The sequence below is a fragment of the Lynx rufus genome, unplaced genomic scaffold (assembly GCF_022079265.1).
Source record: "Lynx rufus isolate CCGP_SWC_20201006 ecotype Redwood Valley unplaced genomic scaffold, mLynRuf1.p SCAF_5, whole genome shotgun sequence".
NCBI classification, from domain to species: Eukaryota; Metazoa; Chordata; class Mammalia; order Carnivora; family Felidae; genus Lynx; species Lynx rufus.
In genome coordinates this window covers 5,425,594-5,450,370 of record NW_025814867.1, presented here as the reverse complement: position 1 = coordinate 5,450,370, position 24,777 = coordinate 5,425,594, and the positions used below count along the sequence as shown (strand labels likewise).

General features: G+C 40.0%; 1 protein-coding gene across 3 annotated transcripts in view; it reads right to left on the bottom strand.

Annotated features, from left to right (window-relative positions):
• The window catches only part of GOLGA4 (golgin A4), a 128,224-nt gene that overhangs the window by 51,802 nt on the left and 51,645 nt on the right, over positions 1 to 24,777 (bottom strand). For 2 of the 3 annotated variants that reach the window (XM_047099019.1, XM_047099020.1), the window contains 7 exons: positions 23,589 to 23,687; positions 21,016 to 21,145; positions 19,478 to 19,659; positions 19,104 to 19,187; positions 16,842 to 16,989; positions 5,010 to 5,188; positions 2,657 to 2,785 (listed from right to left, as the gene is read on the bottom strand). In XM_047099019.1, the coding sequence (XP_046954975.1) occupies positions 2,657 to 2,785; positions 5,010 to 5,188; positions 16,842 to 16,989; positions 19,104 to 19,187; positions 19,478 to 19,659; positions 21,016 to 21,145; positions 23,589 to 23,687 (951 nt within the window). The remainder of the gene's footprint in view (positions 1 to 2,656; positions 2,786 to 5,009; positions 5,189 to 16,841; positions 16,990 to 19,103; positions 19,188 to 19,477; positions 19,660 to 21,015; positions 21,146 to 23,588; positions 23,688 to 24,777) is intronic. The other variant, XM_047099021.1, reaches the window with a different exon arrangement.

The window sequence follows — 24,777 nt, the reverse complement described above, 5'->3', positions numbered from 1 at the left end:
GCCAGCAGCAGTATTTTCAGTTCACTACACTCTGGTGAAACGTTGCTTTAAGGAAAGATGCTGTGCCATATTACAAGCAGACTGATAAGAAACTATTCGTTTCTAATCAATTTCAAAACATCACTTAAGGGGTGCCCGGGTGGCTCAGTAGTAAGTGTCTGACTCTTGATCTCGGCTCAGGTCATGATCTCATGGTTTGTGAGTTCAATCCCCACATCAGGCTCTGCAGAGCCAACTTGGGATTCTCTCTCCCTCTCCCTCTGTCCCTCCCCTGCTCATATCCTCTCTCTCCCTCTCTGTCTCCCTCTCTCTCTCCCTCTCTCTCTCTCTCTCTCCCTCTCTCAAAATAAATACATAAACTTTAAAAAAAATCTATAAAGTTTTTTTTAACATTTTAAACATACTATACTGTCTAATGTAAACTACATTTTAAATGCATCTCTCTATGCCCATAAAAATAAGAGGAGGGGCGCCTGGGTAGCTCGGTCAGTTGAGCATCCGACTCTTGGTTTCGGCTCAGGGCATCATCTCCAGGTGAATGAGTTTGAACCCCCCTGTCCTCCTCTGCATGGACAGCACGGAGCCTGCTTGAGATTCTCTCTCTCCTTCTCTCTCTGCCCCTCCCTGACTTGTTCTCTCTTTCTCTCTCAAAATAAATAAATAAACTTCACAACAAAATAATAGTAAGAGAACATTTTAGTAGCCTGTTGAACTCTGGCTAGCAACACAAAGCTAACTTCTTTGAAGAACTAGGTAGAAAGGGGAGTGGAAGGCAGGAAACGCGCCCGCGTATGTGTGTGCATGCGCGCGTGTGCTTCACATGTATCTGCATCCTGCTCTCTCCACTCAGAATATATCTGAGTATATCAGTTCTGGAACGCAGTTTTGTTTTTTTTTAATTTTTTTTTAACGTTTATTTATTTTTGAGACAGAGAGAGACAGAGCATGAACAGGGGAGGGTCAGAGAGAGAGGGAGACACAGAATCCAAAGCAGGCTCCAGGCTCCGAGCAGTCAGCACAGAGCCCGACGCGGGGCTCAAACTCACGGACCGCGAGATCATGACCTGAGCCGAAGTCGGCCGCTTCACTGACTGAGCCACCCAGGCGCCCCTGGAACGCAGTTTTTAACAAGGCCAATGTTCAAGTCTCAGCGTCCCCAAAGGCCAATTACTCCAGCATGAAAACACACAGATCTTTATGACAGGAATTTTTAGAACAATTCCTGGCTTCATTTATGCCCACTTTGTTCTTAATTTTCATGCCCCTATTTTAAATTTATGCTGTCCTATTATAGTCTAAGCATTCTTGTAAACTACCTAAAATCCTTTCTGGACTAGAGCATCTGGCTGGCTCAGTCAGTAGAGCATGCGACTCTTGATCTTGGGGTCATGAGTTCGAGCCCCACATTGGGGACAGAGTGTACTTAACAACAACAACAGCAATAATATAATTAATTAAATAGATAGAGTGGTTGATCCTCTCTGGACCAAGAAAGAATACAAGTATGTGCCCATTACGTGTTCTTTTCATGAATGTAGAGCAAACCCCTAACCTCAGCCAACAAAACTGTAAATCCATGTGCCTGTTTGCCCCAGAGATCAGAGAACTCCCTGACTCAGTTCAAAAATAACTGCTGCTGGAAATTCTCAGAGCCCCAGATCCAAATGAGAGTGAAAAAACACAAATGTGTGAAAGCAAGAAGACTAAAATTACAAATATTATTCCTTTTCCTTCTGCACTAAAAGTGTTTTAAAATTATACACACTGTCTTATGGATACCAATTTCATATAAAGACAATCAGGTACATTTTTGGCATTAATACTTCTTATGGTAACTTATATAAAAGGCTTTTCACGATTTGAAAAAAAAAATTGTTATAAACCTTCAAATTATACTATCCCAAAAACCTTATCTCTGTTTTTCTGGATATTATTTTGGTTAGTTCGGTCAGTGGTTTCTTATTTTATTTTTTTAATAAAAATCATATGTATTGAAAATTACTACTGAAACCATTCTACTTAAAATGAAAACTACTTGGGTCATTTTCATTTTTTCTCCTTTAAAATGCATCTCATGGGGCACCTGGGTAGCTCAGTTGGTTAAGCATCAGACTCCTGATCTCAGCTCAGGTCACGATCTCACAGTTTGAGACAAGCCCCGCTAACAGTGCAGAGTCTGCTTGGAATTCTCTCTCTCCCTCTCTCTCTGTCCTTCCCGTGCATGTGCATGCACAGTGCGCTCTCTCTCAAAATAAATAAATAAACTTAAAATAAAATAAAAATAGAATGCATTTCAGACAAAACTTTCTGAGCTTTGAACTCTGGTTCTTCCTGAGTTATGCAGTCCCTGGTTCACAGCTTCAATTAGCCGACCGTCCCCTTTACTTCTCCACCATCATAGCCTACCCTACCGCCAGGGAAAGAGGGATGATACACAAACAAACTGGCTAATGAAAGCTTGTTGGTTAATACAATTTTCACACAATGCCAAGTTAACAAGCTATGACAGCCTCTTTCCTGCCTACATCCTATCCTCTCTACGCACTCAAAGGTCAAGGCCGCCAGTAGTCTGACTTCAAGCTGGAAGTTAGGGGTGAGGAGAGAACTCTATAAAGCTACAAAGTTTACCTATAACAAAAACAAAACGGGTACTTACGAGAGCTATTTTCATTTGCTCCTGAAATTGCCTTTCTTGGGTCTGAAACGTCTTGGTCAGTTCCTGCTCTTTTCTGGCCAACTCCTTTTCATGAAGCTTCTGCAGTTTAGCAATTTGTTCTGCGTGTTTCTGAAGGTCAGCCAAATAGTTAAAGTGAAACTCCCAAAATATGTATTCTACAACTAAGTAACCCTTTATTACAATTTAATCATCAAGACAACAGTGTAAGAGGAAAAATCAACACGTATTTCCCACAGAAATCAAAAGTGACCAAAGTCTCAATAGTTAAAAAGAAAAGCCTACAGAGTGTATCACTCATTTGAGACAAGGACAGCTGTTGCTGCAGGAGTCATTCTTACAGGGTTGAAGCGCCATTTCCACATCTTGCAGGGATATTCCCCACCAATCGCGATGGGGAAGTGCAGGAGAGGGGAGTGAAGATGCTCTCAGAGAGGGCACTCCACTGGGGTCAAGTTGCCCTGGCTGCACCATCTAGCTTTCCGGTAAATACGCTATTTATTAGAAAGTACTGGCCTTGTTCTTTCTGGGAGAGGAAGACTTAATCTTACAAAAAGGTCAAACCTCCCTGAATAAATCTAAAAATTTAATGTAACCGAACAAAACTACCCACAGAATGGGGGTGGAGGGGTCCGGTGGACAAAATAAACACGCAAGAATAGCCAGCACTCTTCTGAAAAATAAGCATAATAAGGGGAGGCTACCAAATAACAGAACATATTATAAAACCAGAGTAATTATAACAGTGTAACACTGGCATATAGTCAGGAAAAGCAATGGAATAGCACAGAGAATTCAGGAAAGAGAACAGTATGTAGCACAACAATTTAGGATGAAATAAAGTAGTACGTCATGTCAAAAGGGAAAACATGGATTATAGTCACCTGGAAACAAATTAAAGATGGATCCCTACCTCACTCCTTACACCAAATAAATTCCAATTGGATCAAAGATTTAACAATAAAAAATGAAAGCATATACGTGCCATAAAAAAAGTAGAATTTTTAAATGATGTCAGTGAGAATGTATTTTTAAAAGCAGAACAAAAATCCAAATAGAAAAATCTCTACATGGCCAACAAAACAACAAAAGACCAATCCCAAAGCAAAAATAAGTGATAAAGTCAATTAAAATGAGAGAGAGAAAAACATTATTTGGATAAATGCACTGTATAGTCAAAGAACTAATTCCTAGTATATGTAAAAAACTTACACAAATCAGTAAGACCAACTGTCCAAAAGGAAAATGAGTTAAAGAGTTGACCAAGCAACTCAAAGAGAAAAAACTACCAATTCCTTTTAAATATATAAAAACATGTTTATCAGGGGTGCCTGGGTGTCTCAGTCAGTTGAGCACAGAGCCTCCAGGCTCCGTGCTGAAGCATCTGACTCTTGATTTTGACTCAGGTCATGATCTCACAATTCATGAGTTCGAGCCCTGCGTCAGGCTCCACACTGACAGTGAGAAGCCTGCTTGGGATTCTTTCTCCCTCTCTCTCTGACCCTCCACCACTTGCACACGTGTGCATGCCTGCTCTCTCAAAATAAAAAATGTTTATCATGCTGATAAAAAGATAAGCACATTAAAACTACAATGTCATTTTCTTTTAACTCTTCATCTTGGAAAGATAAAAAAAGCAACACCATCCTTGTGAGGTAATGCATCACTTGCAAGAGTATAAAGCGTCCTCTATAGAGCTTGTAGCAACTATGCAATAATTGAAAGTACACATAATCTCTGCCTAACATTCCACTTCTAGGAAACTATCCTAAAGAAACATACATGTAAGCAAATACGATAAGGATATTCACCAACTGCAACAGCAGAAAATGAAAAAAAACAGAAAATGAAAAAATCAGAAGATGGATTAAATTATGAAACATTCATACGGTGAAATCCTGAGCAGTCTTTAAAACAAATGCAGCATAACAAAAACCAAAATCTCAAATGTGGCATCATTACCAATTGTCAACGATATGGAACACATTAAGCGGTGTGTATATATATACATATATACATACATACACACACACACACACACACACACACAGAACAGTATATATAACATACTATCTTTTGTGTTAAAAAATTTAAAAGAGATTATAAAACAGCAAAGAGAAATTATATGCAGAGACTACCTCTGGAAAGTATATCCACAATGATATAAATTCTTTTCTCTATCAAAGTGATTTTTTTTCCTATATCCTGAACTCACAAAATGGTCAAGGTCTAAAACATAAATTAATTCTTCTTTACAGTCAAAAATTGTAGGAAAAGCATAAGACTTTAAGTTTCAAAATTGCTGTAGCCTGTTTCAATCTAGAATGATTCTTACTTTCATCACATCAACAACCTCCTGCTTCACCCGACTTAATTCGTTCTGTAGAATGGTGCGTTCCTCCTCCCTTGCTTTTTCAATAGCTTTTATTTGTTCATCCATTTCCGTCTTCATTTTTCTCCGTGCTTCTTCTGTTTTTTGGGCTGTACTCAAGGCTTTTTCAAGTTCCTCAAAAGCTATAAGGAAAACAGCAGAAAACAAGTATCTCAAGAAATACTATCATTGAGCTAAAGTGTTTCATGTCCAATTTATGGGCACTATGAGCAGCAGTAGCAAGACAGGTTAAAATACTCATTTTTGTTTTAAGCCAAGAGATATTTCTGAGCCGTTCCACAAAGCCGCAAGAAGTGTCCAGTTAACTGAAATCAGCTTGTCACTGAATTCTGGATTCAGATCTTAAGACTACTTACATGAACTTAAACTCAGGAGTTTGCTAAAAAATTAAATTACTAATGGTTCCCCACACTTTCTGCCTACAAGTGTCCTTACGGATAGCAAATGCAAAGAAATGAAGACTTACTCCTCCTTCTGTATGATGTAATTTCAACTGCTTTCTTGTTTGCTATGGAGTTCTTACCTATTGTCAATAATTAGGTAATATTATTATATACTCACAAGGACATTTTTAAGAATGGAAAAATTATTCTTTGATCCTATTTTTACAAACCTCTTAACCATATAATAAAAGAGCAGAGTTTTTTGGTTTTTGTTTTACCATTTACCAGCTGAATCACATATTTAAACGATGTATAATGACATGAAACGTACCCTTTGTATAAGCTTCAAACTAGGGCCACTGACTAGAAAGAAACCTTTACTGATTCAACTGTATATAGAAAGGCACTGCCAGGGGCACCTGGGTGGCTCAGTGGCTTCCGACTCTTGATTTCGGCTCAGGTCATGATCTCACGGTTCATGAGGCTGAGCCCTGCGTCAGGCTCTGTGCTGACAGCGTGGAGCCTGCTTGGGATTCTTTCTCTCCCCCTCTCTCTGCTCCTCCCTCACTTATGCGCTCCTCCTCTCACTCTCAAAATAAATAAACAAACTTAACCCCCCCACCCCCCCACCCCCCCCACCCCCCCACCCCCCCCCACCCCCCCACCCCCCCCCACCCCGGCTCTACCAGCAGGGTGTCCTTGTGTGAGAGAAGAATTCAGGCCCTGCAAAAGCAATCATCTAGGATACAGCAGTATTATCTTTAAGGAGGCCAACAGCTCACCCGGCTTCCAACAAAACCAGATAGGGTGGGTACAACAACTGGGTAACTCGGCACTGAAAATGTGTGCGTGTGCTTGTGTGTAGATGTATCTGTGCACAAGTATGTGTGTGCATGTGTGCATTGTATGTGTTTCTCTCTCTACCGGCATAGTGATATGCTATCAAAATAGCAGTGGGAACTGCTATTATCATCCTAGATTATTTTCTTTAGTCCTCACAGAAGACACCAGGCTCCCTTTACCACAGAGATGGACTATAAATAAAACACAAATTTTCAGGATGGGTTTTTAATGCTATCAAGAAACCTATGTCCAGAGGAGAGGCAGTTCATTAATATTTATAGTATTTTTACCCTCAGTGGTATAAGAAATGTGCAACTTTAACCTATGGCATCTCAAAAACAAAAAGCCCATTTACTAACCACAACTTGGCTTCACCTTAACAGACAGTGGTTTGGGCACAGGAATTTCATACCTGAAGGCAAATAGCTGTTCTACAGCATTTTCTTAATGGTAAGTTGCATTAGTACCAAAAAAAAAAAAAAAAAAAAAAGGCATGAGAAAGGCTGTACTCTAGTAACAACTGGGAAACACAACTTACTTCGCTCAACATTTAAAAAAATAACTTCTCTAGCAACCATATATCTTGATATTTTTTTTAAAAAACCTGTTCAGGGGTGCCTGGGTGGCTCAGTCAGTTAAGCGTCCAATTCTTGATCTCGGCTCAAGTCATGATCTCACCATTTGTGAGTTCAAGTCCCGTGTCAGGCTCTACATTGACAGTGCAGACCCTACTTGGAATTCTCTCTCCTTCTCTCTCTGTCCCTACCCCACTCATGCCCACTCTCTTTCTTTCTCAAAATAAATAAATAAACTTAAAATTTTTTTAATTAAAAAAATGTTTTAAACCTGTCCAATTTGTTCATTTTATATGCTCAATGTAAAAAACTGATGCTTTAAATTTCAAAAGGTTATTAATTAGCTGACATCCTTTTTTAAAGATTCCTGCTCATGGGGGTGCCTGGGTGGCTCCGTCGGTTAAGCGGCCGACTTCGGCTCAGGTCATGATCTCACGGTCCGTGAGTTCAAGCCCCATGTCGGGCTCTGTGCTGACAGCTCAGAGCCTGGATCCTGCTTTGGATTCTGTGTCTCCCTCTCTCTCTGCCCCTCCCCTGCTCTTGCTCAGTCTCATTCTCTCTCTCTTTCTCAAAAATAAATAAAAACATTAAAAAAAAAATTTTAAAGATTCCTGCTCTAACTTTACCGGTATTTGCCTGCAAACACCAAGATTCTCAGATATAAATATGTTGGAAAACAAAATATTCAAAGGAAAATGTTGTTTTTGTTTTCTTTAGATGTTCTTTTACTATAGTAAATGTTAGCATCAAGCATCAAGAAATATCTCTTGTTACTAACACGAAATTAGTTTCCTAATTTCTTAAGAACCAGTTTCCTAAAGTCAAGTGATCGATTATGGGAAAGAAATTCTATAATAAAGTGCTTACTGCTCAGTTTGTGCTGATGGTTTAAATCTGGGAAAGAAAAAAAACGGAAAAAGAATTTTTTTAATGCTTGGATGTCACCAGCATCGTTTCATTAGTACTATTATTCAGCATGTCAAATAGTATCCTGGCATTTCTAAGCACTTTACAGAAATCTCTGAAATCAGGCTCTGGAAAACCTGAAGGTAGTTTTGATATTCGTCCAACAAATCAAGTTTTAAATGAAAAACTTGTCCTGATTAAGCAAAATAAAACAAAACTGTATATAGGCAATACCAAGTGAATTTTCCTCATTTCCATTCTTAAAATTCCAGAATCCAGCACAGTACAAAAATAGATGTAGTGCTCTCACCTTTGGAAACAACAAAAAATGTATGTCACAAAGTTCCTATTCCGAAATAATTTTCCAGTAATTCAGTTTTCTAACCACACTCAGTAAAATTTAGAATATTCTCCTCTATTACATTCTAATTTTAGTGTTTCATCAACTGAAATCATTTTCCTAAGTCACTTGATTATGCATCATACAATGATTAAAATAGGATAGATCTCGGGACGCCTGGGTGGCTCAGTCAGTTAAGCGTCCGACTTCAGCTCAGGTCATGATCTCACGGTCCGTGAGTTCGAGCCCCAGGTCGGGCTCTGTGCTGACAGCTCAGAGCCTGGAGCCTGTTTCAGATTCTGTGTCTCCCTCTCTCTCTGCCCCTCCCCCACTTGCGCTCTGTCTCTCTCTGTCTCAAAAATAAATAAACATTAAAAAAAAAATTTTTTTAATAAATAAATAAATAATAGGATAGATCCGGTTCCACAGTTCTTTTTATCTCCCACTTTCTGCTACCATGTCAGAGAACCACATAATTTTATACCTAGAAAGAAATCTTCGAAATTTTTTAATTCAACATTCTCATTCAAATGCAAAAACTAAGGCATCCAACTTTCCCCTCAGATGATAAATCAACTTGAATATATAAAGCTTGGTGCCAGAACTTTCAAGTTTTATTTAAGGAATAATCCTCACCTTGCATTATTTTTAAAAACTCTAAGACTGCTGACATTGATCCAGCTCAGTTGGACAATAATGCATCTTACTAAACCAGAATTTCCGAATCGGTCAATTACTGATGGCTTCTAACTCTCAACAAAACATAGTTATGTTATACTTCTGAGAGACACACAAAAACTCAACCGTGTTCCATCTCCACTCTGCTCTATGGAAATGTTAGTAAGTATCCAGAAAAAAGGGGGGGGGGTTGTCATACTGCAAATCCATCTGGATTCTACCCCGTACCACCAATGAAGCCGCTTCCTGGCAGGAAGTGTGCCTCCAACAAGGAGTCCCATCATCTCAACGTTGAAGGAGACTATACTGAGAGTTTGCTTACTAACCAGAAATGTCTCACCTTCTGATCTTATTACCATCGGATGCAGAAAAGTGGTGTCCACGGCTGGTAACACTCTAAAGATGAATTTCCCACTCTTCCCAAAATGAAACTATGCTAGGATTTTAACGTGAGTACTGAAGAAGTATGTTCTGAACGTCTACATAATTTACCTTCTAGTCGCCAACAAAGGATAAGTGAGCGGGGAGAAAGAAAGCGTGCATCAGCCACCGCTGACAAGTCCTCCGCCAACATGCAAGAGTGCGCAGGAAAACCACGGTCACAGCACACGACAACGGGAAGGCGAAGCACAGGCTGCTGCCACGTGTTGCAAGAACACACGGTGTTCTTCCAAAGCAAAATTCAATGTATCTCAGGCACTTTGTATTCAATTAAAAAAAAAACAAAACTTTGAAAATGTTTCTAGGCAAAAATTTAATAAACCTTAAGAAGGGTCCTCTGTCAAAAGTAAAATGCCAGGGGAGGCCATAACTTTATCACCAGGTTCCTCGCCTTCCACTTCAGACGAGTTTCACTGACATCCACGGGGATTCCAAGAACAGACAAATGCTCGCCGGCAGTTAAATTTAAGTGAGAAAGGCTGGTCACCTATAGCTAATCAAGCATCCAACCATTCACTCATCGAACATTTACTGGCTAGTAGCTAGTAGGCACTGGGTGTCAAAAAGACCCTTTTTGAAGAAAAGGCGGCTGAAGGAGTAGAGGGACTGGGGAATAAACCTTGGGCGAAGCGAGGAGGAATGTAACATTTGGCACTTCACCACCTCTGCCTCTCCGCATCCTCAAACTCCTGACCAATCGCAGTAACAATTGCCAGAACGCCGGGATCGAGGTAGTGCTCCTGTTCGTGGTTCTATCCCAGAGGACGCTCTACCGAAGGATGAGAAGGCCCATCTCTACTCCCTCTGCAGGGAATAAGCACAGATGCACAGGTGGGGAAAGGCTGCCAAGCTGTAGATTAACTGTTGACCCTAAGAAGCTGATTGATACCATCAAGAGTGAGTAAGTAAGCCAGTGCCTGTGTCTCTCTCCCAGCAAAAGAACTGCTGAAATTCAGGTTATTGAACAAAAAACAAAAACAAAAACAAAAACAAAAAAAAACAGGCAATACTACAAAATGAATGAAATGCAAGTTAACAGAAAGCAATAAAGAGAATTTTATCAGAATTCCAACCCACCGTCAAGGCTCTTTTGTGAACAAAAGCAAAAGTGTAGAGTAGGAGTTTTCAAGGTGTGGTACAAAGATCCAAGGGTCCTGAGACCCTTTCAGAGGTCGTCTGTTTTCCAAATACATATCTGCATAGCTGTATAATGGCAGATTTTCCTCATATATTTCAACCAAAATAACATATCACAACAGATTGAATATAGAAATAGGCATGAAAATCCGCTTATTATAAGCCAAACAATGAGATAAGAAAAAACGTAAAACAAGACCACTCTTCACACTAAATTTTGTTTTAAAAAATATTAGTAATTTTTATAAAAGCATTTAGGCCAATATGTAACAGGTTTATAATCGGTATTTTTAAATGAACTAAGAAATGTTTTCATTTCCTAGTCTGAATTTCTAATACAGCAAATATCGTTACCCGTAACCCACATAAACAAAAGCTCTTTGGCATCCTCAGTAAGTTTTAACAGTGTAAAGAGGTTCCCGAGATGAAGAAAGTTTGAAAACCACTCGTCTAGAGCTTATGTAGAAGAGAATAATACTACCACCCAGTGGTATGAACCAGATAGTACAACACATATACAAACTGGGGCCTTCAGAAATGTAAGATCACCTTTGCAATGGAAATCTACTCTTTAAGCCACTTTCCAAAAGACATAACAAGGTTCGCTCTATAGGCGGACTGTGCCCTGACTTTGAAAAATTTTTTTAATTTTACAGATCTATCCAAATGTTCATGCAATCCTTACATCAACCATGCAACTTATCTATACCTTGAAAACACCAGGCTAATCTTGAAAAATGTAACTAAAGACAAGTAAAATTAATTAAATCAAAAATATGATTGACAGTCAGGGGTACTGTAACAGCACTGTGTGAGAACAGATGGGGAGCTACACTTGTGAGCACAGCATAATGTATAGTTTTGTCCAATCATTAGGTCATACATCTGAAACTGATGTAATATTGTGCGTCAACTACACTCAGATAAAAAAGAAGGAATGAAAATATGATTCTGTAGCAAAGAAATGTGTTCCCGATGCTTTCCAGTAACAGTGACATTGCCAGGGACATAAGTGCAAGATGACAAGACTATGGAAATATGAGGATGCACAGCTACTGCTGTAGAAATACATCAAGTACCATGAATATACGGCTATTAAATAAACCACCTATAATGAATGAAAATCTAATTCCATTTAAAATAATAAATTTTTCCGTCAGGTATACATTTAGTGCCAAAATAGGTACATATTACTTATCGAACATGACAGATTTAAACTCTACTTTGATTCATACTTTTTTGCCTGAGAAACATGGAATTTTCTTGATAAAGCTTTTTCTAAGTACCCATGATAAGAAAAAAAAATCAGCCCTTACCCCAGTCCTGTTCATACAAGGCTTGGGAAAGGCACCATGATTCACTTATTGGCATGTGTGGATGCACAAAAATAAGATGTTTTGTGAGACTTAAGACTCCAAGAAAACTGTGTTACATAAATTATCAGCAACTAACAAAGCACTTAAATACACATGTGATTTTCGTTTATTATATAAATATGAATAAATCTTACATATTATTGAACTACATGAACTCTATTAAGAGGGTCCTTCGAATGTCAAATAAATATATTCCACTGAATATCTGACATTAGGCCTATACCACACAAATGAATAAAAAACTTATTTCCTGCACAAACACAACATGGCAATAAAAAAGCAAAGAATGTTATGAGTTCATCTAAGTGTTTAAATGCAGCCAATCATATAAAACACATGACTTAGGCAAAGACAGGGTAAATGAAAGGGAAACAAGGTTTACAAAAGATATTCTGGAAAGCACTCTGGAAACTTTCCTAATCCAAACAGAATATTTTATTCATTTTACGTAACTATAGGCAAGAACATTTTAAGGGGGAGGGGGAGGGGGGCAGTTAACACTGTGGTGTGGATTTTTTGTAGTGGCTATATTTAAATACATAAAGGTAACTTACAAAAAAGACTAGAAGTCTATGGGTAAGAATTTATCCTGAGAAAAAATTCAAAGATGGAATAAGCTGTATCACAGAGTTGTTACAGTATTATTCATAACAGCAAAAATATAAAATAACTTAGATGTTGATCAAGAGAGAAATGGTTAAGTAAATGACGTACATGCATTCTGACACAGCCATTAAAATATGTTAGTATTTTAGCAACATGTAAGAGTACTCCTAATATAATGCTAAATGGAAAAAAGGGAGCATATAAAATTATATGTATAATATGATTACAATAATATAAAAATAAGGATTGGAGAAAAGACTAAATGGAAGTGTATTGAAACAACAGCGACGTGCTTACATTTTCTCTATTTTCCAATGTTTTTGTAACACACTGTATTAATAACTAGCCAGCTACCTCCCCCCCACCCCGCCCACACTTAAAACATACACATGCACACATACAGAACAGCCAAAACCTAGTGTGAACTTAAGCAGCAGTAACATTCTGCACTGGTGTTGCGCTGAATTGATAATATTCTAGACGATTAGTGATAATACCTAGCATCTAAAATACGGCATTATGCAACTAAAGCTCAACCACCAGACTTCTCTAAGTTTAAAACCTGGTTACTTGAAGATACAGCCATCTGTTCTTAAGTTACAGCTAGAAAGGAACACTATCAACAATTGTAGCAAAACGCTTCTAACAAATAGATTTGGCTTTGGTTTTCTTTATCCACTAAAATAAATAATTTTAACAAAACAAGAGTGCTATAGTACCATACGTCAAAAACCATGCCCAGCTTCCTCTCCCCTAGGGAGGACAGTAAGTAATACAGGTTGATACAGCATATACTGTAAAGGAGACAGATCACCACATTCACATCGTTTCAGCCTTTTAGGATAGAACTGTTCTTTTTAAAATCAAAGCCATGCCGATTTCCTTGTCCTCTAACATACGGGAGGCATCACAGCTCATTTAGAAAAACTATTAGAACTAGGGCAATAGATTGTTTTCCAAGAAAAGTAGTGGGAAATGCACTTGAGCTGGCTTTTAACTCCAAAATACGTGAGCCAAAAAAATAAACTATCGTCTACTGATGGCCACATGCCAAGAATTACTAAATAGAGTTAAATTTTTACGGTTAAAAATGCATTAGGAGAGTTTATATTCTCTTATAATTGTTTTATGTAGACAAATTTACTTCTAAAAATCTTTAACAACTACAAGCTTTAACGATGTTAATTAATGCTGTTAATGCTTCTTTCCCATGGCCAGCTTTTATGTGTTTAGCCTTTGAATTTTAAATTCAAAAAAAAGAGAAAGACAAATATTTCACAGAGGAAGAGACTTCTCCAAGTGCCAGATAATGTTCACAGACCATATGGAACCTCTACTTCCTTTACAAACACCTTTTCCTACTCTCAGCACTAAATTGGAATTCTTCTGTCAATTGGCATAGGCATTTTCTATTTGAACTAAACACTGTTTTACATTTCAACAGTTCTGTTCAGACTCAAGATCAGTGCAAAACCAGCTTTCATTATAGATTGAAAAGGCAGTATCTTCAATGCAGAATGAGTCTGTTACAACTTTCTGTCACGGTCCAATAATTGGGACTACAAATATAATTTCTAAAATATCTATAAAAACACTTACAACAAAGTGATCCACAGACTTTCCAAAGTTAATGTCTCTATTAAATAACTTTAAATCATAATTCCCTCTTTAAGTACTTGCTAAGTTTTGATATTTTTACAGTAACAGAAACAGAAAAGTTTCTCAACCTATAAGCTATGAAATATTTACACAAAATACAGTTTTATGAAAATGCCATTTAAAGACAAAATACAACCATGTTCTGAAGAAGCAAGAAAAGGAAGGCTATGCTAACTGATGAACTGACTAGAATAGGAGCCTGTGAAATGTTAGCCCTACGTGTGAATTAACTACATATTTTGTCTACCTTTCTGTCACTCACCTCTTTCAACTTGATACTGGGTCATGGGTTTCTACCTCCTCCCAAGATACACTCCAATTTAAAAAAAAAATTTAGGGGGCGCCTGGGTGGCGCAGTCGGTTAAGCGTCCGACTTCAGCCAGGTCACGATCTCGCGGTCCGTGGGTTCGAGCCCCGCGTCGGGCTCTGGGCTGATGGCTCAGAGCCTGGAGCTTGTTTCCGATTCTGTGTCTCCCTCTCTCTCTGCCCCTCCCCCGTTCATGCTCTGTCTCTCTCTGTCCCCAAAAAAATAAATAAATGTTGAAAAAAAAATTTAAAAAAAAAAAAAAAATTTAGCCCCCTAAACAGTATTGTTTTCTCCTGACTGGTTACATTAGTCAACAAAAGCAGTCCTGAAAATGGTAAGGCTTGCTATGAGAAACTGAGACCATACATTAGGTTTTTTATTCACTGAAAGCAAACCTGTTTAACAAGGTCTCACAACCCTCAAACTGCTTCCGGTAATTTTTCAGAGATTATATTCTGACAGTTGCTGTCAACGCTCTCTGAAGGGATATTTTCTTGGGTTTACTGGGAACAAATTCATTAACTAAATTCCCCAGATACTTACCAATAAAACACTTCAAAGAGATATTTATGAGCACATCTGGTGTCAACCAAATAGCTCTCTCACCCAGATTCATTTCCCTCCTTAAATTTTATAATCTGGTTTCTAAAATCATTTTTGAAACTGCATCCTGGGAGTCAAATCCTCACCAAAGTTGAAGACCTTTCTTAAAATCTTCAACCTACCTCTCTCGCACTTCTGCAAATGGTTTTTATATTCCCCCAAAAGCACAACTATCCACAATTCCTGTGACTTCTTGTGTAACTTTTTTCCCTCTCGTTTATCTCTCTCTGCCAGACTCTAGATTTCTACGGTTCAGAGCACAGACTCTGGACTCAAAATGAGTGGATTCAAAACCTTCTACACACTCACTCTCTCGTGCGTGAATGCAGGCAAACTACTTAACTTCCACGATCGTGGGTTTTCCTATTTGTACTAATAGTACCTATTTCAAAGAAACTGAGGGGATTGAATGCATGTACACACCCGAGAAAATACAAGCAAAGCATTTATAAGAGCCTTGCCTAAGAAAAACTAAATGTTGGCCAACAGTCGTAGTAGCAGCCGCGGCTGTGCTAACACACAGCAACCCCACTGCTCGTACCGCGGCAAAACTCAACCCTTCGGAGAGATCGGCCGCTCTCTCCCACAGGCTTCACCACAGGCTTCAACCTTAGGCTACGGACTCCTGAAAAATGCCCTAGTGTCTTTTTCCAAATTCTTGTAAGTCACTTTCATTTGGAAAGCTCATGGCTGAGAAAATTCAAAGTATCCAAGCAAACCCCTCCTTTTACTCCATTCTTCAAATTCCCTGGTTAGATTTCCTATTCTGACTTCTCACTTTTCATTCAGTCTCCCCAGCTTCAAACCTTGGACTCATCTTAGATTTCTGCTGTTTTTCTGCCCCTGAAAGTTGATCACCCACCAAATTTGGCAGGTTCTACTCTTCCTCTCTTTTTCAGACCCATCCCAGCCAAGGTGGCCCAAGTTCTCAGTCCTTCACGCCCAGATTTCTGCCTCTGCTTTTTTAAGTCTGACCTCCCACTTCATTTCTTTTCAGTATAAAACACTAGCTTCCATCACAGTATGCTTTCCTACGACTGGTTTCTTGTTGCCTTGTACACCAAAGTCTAAGCTGAGCTACTCACCTTTCAGGATGGTAACAGTCCGTTCTTTCACAATCCAACTTCGTTTCCCACTCGAGCAAGAACTGTTTGCCGCCGATTCACACCCCCACTCGACTCACCGTGCCTGCCGCTGACCTTGTAGTAACTGAAATGTGTGCTGCCCCCACCTCTCCGCCTAGGCCCCTTCTATTCATTCCTGGAGGCCCAACTCAACACTCACACCCTCACAAACCCAAAGTGCTCGTTCACTCTGCTCTCTCCTCTCTTTCTTCATGTTACTCAGCATCGCACCTTGCGGAATACTATGCTGGTCTCTACACTTTCACGGCCTCCATTTGTTGTGACAAAACTAACTCTGCTATGTGTAAAGGCTTATCTTAGACTTTTTTCTATACTCTATCTTAAGCTCTTTGTTTACCCTAGAGCATCTGTAGGGCAGCAAGTGTTTGCTGTGTACTGCTGTGCCTACTTGGGGAGCTCCGAAATTGTCAACCTGAAGTTTGATACTCCGAGGCAGTAGTCAGCAAACGTTTCTATAAAAGGGCCAAACGATAACCATTTTAGGCTTGGCGGGCCACGCGTGGTGTCTGTCACATGTTCTTCTTTTTTCTAACTATAGAAAAATGTGAAAAGCATTCTAAGCTTGAGAGTCCTACAAATGGGCCATCCGTGGGCTGGATTCCACCCACAGGCTGCGGTCCACCAGCCCCTCCCTCCTCTAAGGAACAGTTCGGTATCTTATACAGAATCTCTGTATCAATATCAAAAGTTAACTAGTTTCTCTCAATGTTGTTTGGTCCATCACTTTACACGACTTTTGAGTTCTAAGGTAAAACAAATAACCCCTGAGTTCTTACCAGCTCTTTCGGACTTTTCTTTCTGTTCCCGTAACTCCTCTCCCTGGGTAGTCATCTGTTTGATGCGACTACGAAGTTGAGCAATTTCTTCTTCTTTCATTTCCAGGGTTTCGTGCATCTGACGTTTCGTCTCTGCTATTACCATTCCCTAAACAGAAGTGCAGACACTGAAGTGTTTGCATAACAAAGCTGCATCATCGATAGCACATATCAAACTCACTTAAAAGGCAGAAAACCTAGTATTTCGTACTAAGTAGAGCATAAGAATTATTTTAGTATTTCACAAACTGAAGTGTGTGCTCTGTGCTCTACACTACACTATACACTGTAACAACTCTGGTTACCTGGCAGATCAGGGTATTTGTTAATATGAAAAATCATTTTAATAGTAAGTTCAAACTTTTGAGTGTTAAAAACACATTTTAGTTAAAAGATTTATAATCTTCCTATAAGTGTTTGCTCCAATGTTCCCTATCTCAGTAACTAGTTTATAATGAACACAATACAGCCTTTTGTACTTGGCTCAGGGCTACCATGAACTACGGTTATCAATCTGTGCTGGAACATGGGGAGAGCCTCAGAGGCCACTGAAGGCGGAAGGTTACTGCTGCCACAATGATGGGCCAAGACTGTGGTAGTCTGCCTGCTTTTTCTCTTTTCCCTTGTGCCAGTCGCTGGTGCCACCCCAACTCCTCCAATTTGCTAACTGCTACTGTCTTCCCACTCTCTGGGATGATCTACACATGAAATGAAGGTCACTAAGGGGAAAAGGGATAGTATGTATTATACATTATATATTATACACTGAATCAGTCATTTGCGACTAACAAAAAACAGGGTGGTTCAACTTGTCTCCTGAAAAATAAAATCTGGGGACAGCTATTTCATGATCTTAAGATTGTGACTTTACTTGTGGGGTTTGTCAAACCTCGGTTTACGCTGTGACTCTTCCGGATGGCTGATATTAATGGACAGATACAAACCAAGTGAATGGGGATTATACAAAATTTCAAAACAAGATCGTCAACCTTCAGTTTCTTCAAAAACCAAATCACAATGGAGAAAAAGAGACACGGGGTGGGAGGGATGGGCAATGGAACCTACTGATTAAAAGAAGTCTTAAGAGTCACATGTCAGTCAACTGCAACGAAAGAAACTTACTTAGATCTTGACTCACAGAGAAGGGGGAAAAAGTATGAGACAAAAGGCAAAATCTGAAACTAGATAGGTGGTGGTATTAAGGAATTATTACATTTTTAGATGGTGAACATGAAAATGTAGTTATATTTTTATAGAAATAAAAAGAGTCTTTTGTTTTAAAAATACATGAAAATACTTAGGGAAGAAATTATGAGACTTCTTGGATTTGCTCTACAACAAAGTAAATTCTGGGCTGAGGATAATAAGGGCTAGACATGTGCAGGCAAAACAAGATGAGCCCCGAGATGTCAACTGTTGAAGCTGGGTGGTGGGTTCGCTTTTTTTAAGGTGGGCCTTCATGAAGTGGATAGAGTTGGATCTAGCAAAATGACATCGGAGAATGAAAAGATTGCTAACACGTTTCAAAAGTAAACAGCTCTGACATGTTCTTAATTGCCCGGTCACCTCAAATACTACAGCTATAATGTAGCATATTAAAGAAAACGGTGGACAACGTGAACCAACTGGGAGCTGCTTTAGAAAAAGAAACCAAGAACTTGGGGCTGAAAGACCTGGGGGGAAAGGATTCACCCATGAATTTTCAGTTGTCTTTGCTGCCATGGCCACAGCTGCTACTCCCTCTGTAAACTGCCAATCTCACCTGTACATCCTAAAATCTGTTGGCACAAACTTCCGTTTATACTAATACACACACTACCACTTCTTTACTTAAGACAACTTATCTGAGAGATTAATCTGTTTCCGTTATATTTGAAGACAATACTTAACATCATTCACTTTTAGTAATGTCTTACCTATAAAAAAAATTCAACGTTTCTCTGAAAAGTACTTAGGTACTGTAACTAGATTTATTTTGCAATAGTTACGCTAATCTATAAATCAAAACGCTTACTGGAATCAAAAAATGACAGAGAATCGGCTTCACGTGATATACAACTAGTGCTAACAGTTATTTAAATTTCAAAATTACAACAAAAAGATGTTTCAGGGAAGCAGCTGTAATAACTTTGGAAAGCATATGCCTGAATGCTTCTACCTGCTTCCAAAGTGAATTCTGGGGCCCCCTGAAAACTTTTAGTATCGTAAGGTTTATTGGTTTACCTTATCTTGTTCAAGCTGTTCAATTAAGTTCTTTGCATCACGCAACTGAGTGATAAGTTTAGTCTTCTCAGCCATATGAAGCTCCTAAAAAAATTTTAAAAATTCATTTCCATCTCTAAGAAAGCTTCTCCTCACATGAGAACTCTACACATTTTATCTAATTTGGATACTTCTCAGTCCAGGAAGAGCAACGGCGCACAGGACGTCTGAAAAGGACGGTCAATGCTACAAATCCCAGGGCAACCGGGAGTCCTCTCCACACTGTGCACGGAAGAAGGGAAGGGCTTTGCAGGAGAGGGCGATGCAGGCCACGCTGGGGCCGGTGGATCTAGCTTTACAGGGTTACATTAAGCCAAACTCATTTGAGCTTTTACCTTCATCTTTTCTAGTTCTTGAAGCCTTTCATCTAGCTGTTCTTGCAGAGCTTCCTTCTCACTGGTTAGCAGCGCGCACTGTTCCTTATGCGACTGAATTGTTGCCTTACAACGCTGCAGGAGATTCTCTTGCCGCTTAACTCTCTGCTGAAGTACTTGCAGTGTTTTAGCAGAAGCTCCATCTACGGCGATCAATAAAGCAGCACGGGCAGGGGCAGTCAGTAAGGAACAGAAGGGCTCTCTGGGAACAGTTCCTCTGTTAGTACACAGGGGTGCACTCTCACCCTACGCTCTGCTGTCCTCTGAGCCGGACGGAGAAGAGAGGCCTACCCTTCCCAGCCTCTGCTCAGTCACTATTTGTATGGCCTATATCTGAAGAAGCAGGGCAGTGCATTCACCTGACCTATGGTACAACCCCACCCCAAAGGGCACAAAACACCCAGTAGTTAACTAACTTACCAGAGTCCACCCTCCTTGAAAGACAGTTGGATGACCATCTTTTGTTATTCAAAAGTGCCCTCTGTGTCCTGGCTCCCATCCAAAGAGGATTAATAAGAAATTTTCCTAATGTATTCTCATCTGTTCCTGAGAGGAGTTCTGGTAAGTACAGCTTTCTACATTCTCCATACGTTTATGAGTGAAGTTTTCATACTCATAGGGGAATTTTAGGACCCTTTATAGGCTGGTTGCTCACACAGATGGCTGTTCAGCACCTAACTCTGGCCCTGCCTGGACTGACGATCTGTCATAAGCATCTTTGAGAGAAAGACCTACTAAATAAAAAGTGGAGATTTTGCTGACTGTGTACCTTAAAGCCTCAAAGAGTATGGAGGGCAACAATTGGATTGTGAGACAAAATTTACTATTCTTTCTTTTCTTTTTTTAATGTTTATTTATTTTTGAGAAAGAGAGAGAAAGACACAGAATGAGCGGGGAAGGGGCAGAGAGAAGAGGAGACACGGGCAGGCCCCAGGCTCTGAGCTGTCAGCACAGAGCCTGACACGGGGCTCAAACTCAAGGACTGTGAGATCATGACCTGAGCTGAAGTTGGACGCTTAACTGCCTGAGCCACCCAGTGCCCCTAGGCCTTCTTTTCTAATTAGAAAGCAAATACAGATATCTTTGAATGCGGAGATATTTAAGCAGTGTTACTTAAAAAATGAAATAGCCAGTGCCAAGAACAAATTCACTTATCTTAAACAGGATGGATCTGTTTTTACGAAATCTAGCTACCACTATCAATAAAACAGCGTAACACCATGAATTTTAGTGTATGTGCTGCTGAAGTGAGCGCTAGAGTGAATTTTAATTACAACGAAGACGTGGTGCTACTCACAGGCTTTCAAGTCTTAAAACAATGACTTAGCTCCGTTCTCCTGAATCACCACAACGAACAAAGAACCAAAGTAACAAACCCTCGTGCATCTTTCTGGAAATCGTAGGAGGACACTTTTCTACCTCAGCCCACATCATGCCCCGGAAACTCTCAACGTCCTCCTCTAGCTTCTAAACTAACTTTTTGACAAGATGAAGCTTACCTACTGGCTCTATATCACTATCTGTGTTCTCTTTAGTGGCACCTTCAGCCTGTGGCTCCATCTGAGGACACGGTTTCGGTAAATCAACATTCACGGGGCCATTTCGTAACCGCTGTTTCAGCAGAGAAACCTAAAAAAGAATGTGCATTAGAAAATAAGATGATATGGCACAAAAACAGACACACAGACCAATGGAATAGAATAGAAACCCCAGAACTAGACCCACAAACATATGGCCAACTCATCTTTGACAAAGCAGGAAAGAACATCCAATGGAAAAAAGACAGCCTCTTTAACAAATGGTGCTGGGAGAACTGGACAGCAACATGCAGAAGGTTGAAACTAGACCACTTTCTCACACCATTTACAAAAATAAACTCAAAATGGATAAAGGACCTAAATGTGAGACAGGAAACCATCAGAACCTTAGAGGAGAAAGCAGGAAAAGACCTCTCTGACCTCAGCCGTAGCAATCTCTTACTCGACACATCCCCAAAGGCAAGGGAATTAAAAGCAAAAGTGAATTACTGGGACCTTATGAAGATAAAAAGCTTCTGCACAGCAAAGGAAACAACCAACAAAACTAAAAGGCAACCAACGGAATGGGAAAAGATATTTGCAAATGACATATCGGACAAAGGGCTAGTATCTAAAATCTATAAAGAGCTCACCAAACTCCACACCCGAAAAACAAATAACCCAGTGAAGAAATGGGCAGAAAACATGAATAGACACTTCTCTAAAGAAGACATCCAGATGGCCAACAGGCACATGAAAAGATGTTCAGCGTCGCTCCTCATCAGGGAAATACAAATCAAAACCACACTCAGGTATCACCTCACGCCAGTCAGAGTGGCCAAAATGAACAAATCAGGAGACTATAGATGCTGGAGAGGATGTGGAGAAACGGGAACCCTCTTGCACTGTTGGTGGGAATGCAAATTGGTGCGGCCGCTCTGGAAAGCAGTGTGGAGGTTCCTCAGAAAATTAAAAATAGACCTACCCTATGACCCAGCAATAGCACTGCTAGGAATCTACCCAAGGGATACAGGAGTACTGATGCATAGGGGCACTTGTACCCCAATGTTCATAGCAGCACTCTCAACAATAGCCAAATTATGGAAAGAGCCTAAATGTCCATCAACTGATGAATGGATAAAGAAATTGTGGTTTATATACACAATGGAATACTACGTGGCAATGAGAAAAAATGAAATATGGCCTTTTGTAGCAACGTGGATGGAACTGGAGAGTGTGATGCTAAGTGAAATAAGCCATACAGAGAAAGACAGATACCATATGGTTTCACTCTTATGTGGATCCTGAGAAACTTAACAGGAACCCATGGGGGAGGGGAAGGAAAAAAAAAAGGACGTTAGAGTGGGAGAGAGCCAAAGCATAAGAGACTGTTAAAAACTGAGAACAAACTGAGGGTTGATGGGGGGTGGGAGGGAGGGGCGGGTGGGTGATGGGTATTGAGGAGGGCACCTTTTGGGATGAGCACTGGGTGTTGTATGGAAACCAATTTGTCAATAAACTTCATATAAAAAAAATAAATAAATAAATAAACAGCCAACAAAAAAAAAAAAAAAAAAGAAAATAAGATGATAAACTACGGTGGTTTCTTTATTTTTTTTTTTTAAGTTTATTTTTTTTGAGACAGAGAGAGACAGAGCATGAACGGGGGAGGGGCAGAGAGAGAGGGAGACACAGAATCGGAAGCAGGCTCCAGGCTCTGAGCCGTCAGCCCAGAGCCCGACGCGGGGCTCGAACTCACGGACCGCGAGATCGTGACCTGAGCCGAAGTCGGACGCTCAACCGACTGCGCCACCCAGGCGCCCCTACGGCGGTTTCTTTAAAAGAGACAAGCGACAGAGTAAAGGATATTCTTTTTCACTATGTTGGGGGGGGGGGGGGGGAATCAAAATAAAATGTTTACTCTTAAATGCCGTTGATTTTTTTATTTGCTATTTTCAATGATATGATAGTTAGCCAAACGACACAATAAATTTAAAAATTATACTGAAAAAAAAAAAAAAACTGAGGAAAAGCAAGAGTTCTAAAAATAGGCCAGGGGCGCCTGGGTGGCTCAGTCGGTTAAGCATCCAACTTCAGCTCAGGTCATGAGTTCGAGACCCACATGGGGTCAGTGCTGCCCGTGCAGAGCCCACTTTGGATTCTGTGTCTCCCTCTCTCCGTGCCCTCCCTCGCTCATGCTCACTGGCTCACTCTCTCTCAAAAATTAAAAAAAAAAAAACAAAAAAAAAAAACAGGCCATATTGGGGCACCTGGTGGCTGAGCTCAGGTCATGATCTCATGGTCCTGGGATCGACCCCATGTCAGGCTCTGTGCTGAGCATGGAGCCTGCTTGGGATTCTCTCCCCCATGCCCCTCTCTGGCTCACGCATGTGCCCCCCCACACACACACACACTCTCTCTCTCTCTCTCTCTCTCTCGCTCTCGCTCTCAAAAAAAAAAAAAAAAAAAAGGCCATTTTGTAACATCTAGAGCCTCAAAACTCCCTTCATTTTTCCCTATCCAAACACCACACACTTTTTCTTGTAATCTTTTACCTGAGTCTGGAGAACACTGATGTGCTGATCCTTTTCCTCCAAAGATGCATCGAACTCCTCTTGCAGACGTTTCTTCGCTTGTTGATCCATCTGCAGCTCCTAGAACACAGAGAGCTTTAAAGTCGTTTTCGGTAAAAAACAAAAAAACACAAACCTGAGGTTTTCAAAGCTCAAAAGCATAATCAATCCAGATTTGCGTTTCTCTGAAGGTAAGGTATCAGCAACAATAATTGGAGAAGAATCAGCGCATAAAACGTTAGCATTTCTCCCAGCAGATAATTTTGTTCCTTCAAAACTACGAAGGTCCAAGAAGAAAGTGTATTTGTAGAGCTGGAATGACTGCTCTATGATGTTAATAGTGTGGAGAGGACAAATAATTATTTAAGCTAAAAAATCTTTATCCGACTTTAAGACATCTTACTCCTTGTGCTCTCTTGATGCACTTGACCTAAAACTACATTGTTTTCTACCAAACAGAGAGCCAATACAACCTTCCTCCTCCCAATACCCAGAAGCAAGAGACAGCCAAAGTCAGAAGCTTCCTCATCTGTGAAACGAAAAGGCTGAACTCGCCGATCACCAAACTGAAAAATTTCAAGTTCCTGAAATTACTTAAAATGCTCCTTTCTTTGGGTCATTAGTGAGCCTTCCCAACTAAATCCAATGATCTTTACCTCTTTATTATAGCAGTCACCAATAATTCCCTTCTCAGATGAGGCACGTGCTCTCTGGGGCTGTAGGCTCCTGTCTACACTCCTGTCTCTTATTTTGCCCCACCCGCTTCACAGATTCTATTGGCATCTATCCCCCTTCAGTCCTGTGCCTTCGGTGCTTCTGACACTTATTCCGTTAGAATGCTAGAGATTACAGTCTGGAACATATGAAATATCCCATGAAAACCCATCTATTTTTCTAGGATTCCTCCTTTTCTAGTTCCCTCAGCTCAAAATATTCACAGTCACATTTGACCTACCTTTGTCAATCCCTGCGTATGATCAGATTCTTTTACTGCTTTTACAATATTTGAGTGCTCTCGTTTTCCACATCCATAACTATAGTCCAGATCTTTATCATTTCAATGACTAATTTCCTTCAGTAGCCTTCTAGAGAGAATTCTCACCTCAAGTCTTCCTCTGGTTTAATCCATCCCTTGCACACACATTTGCTAGAAAATTTTCCCCAAACATTA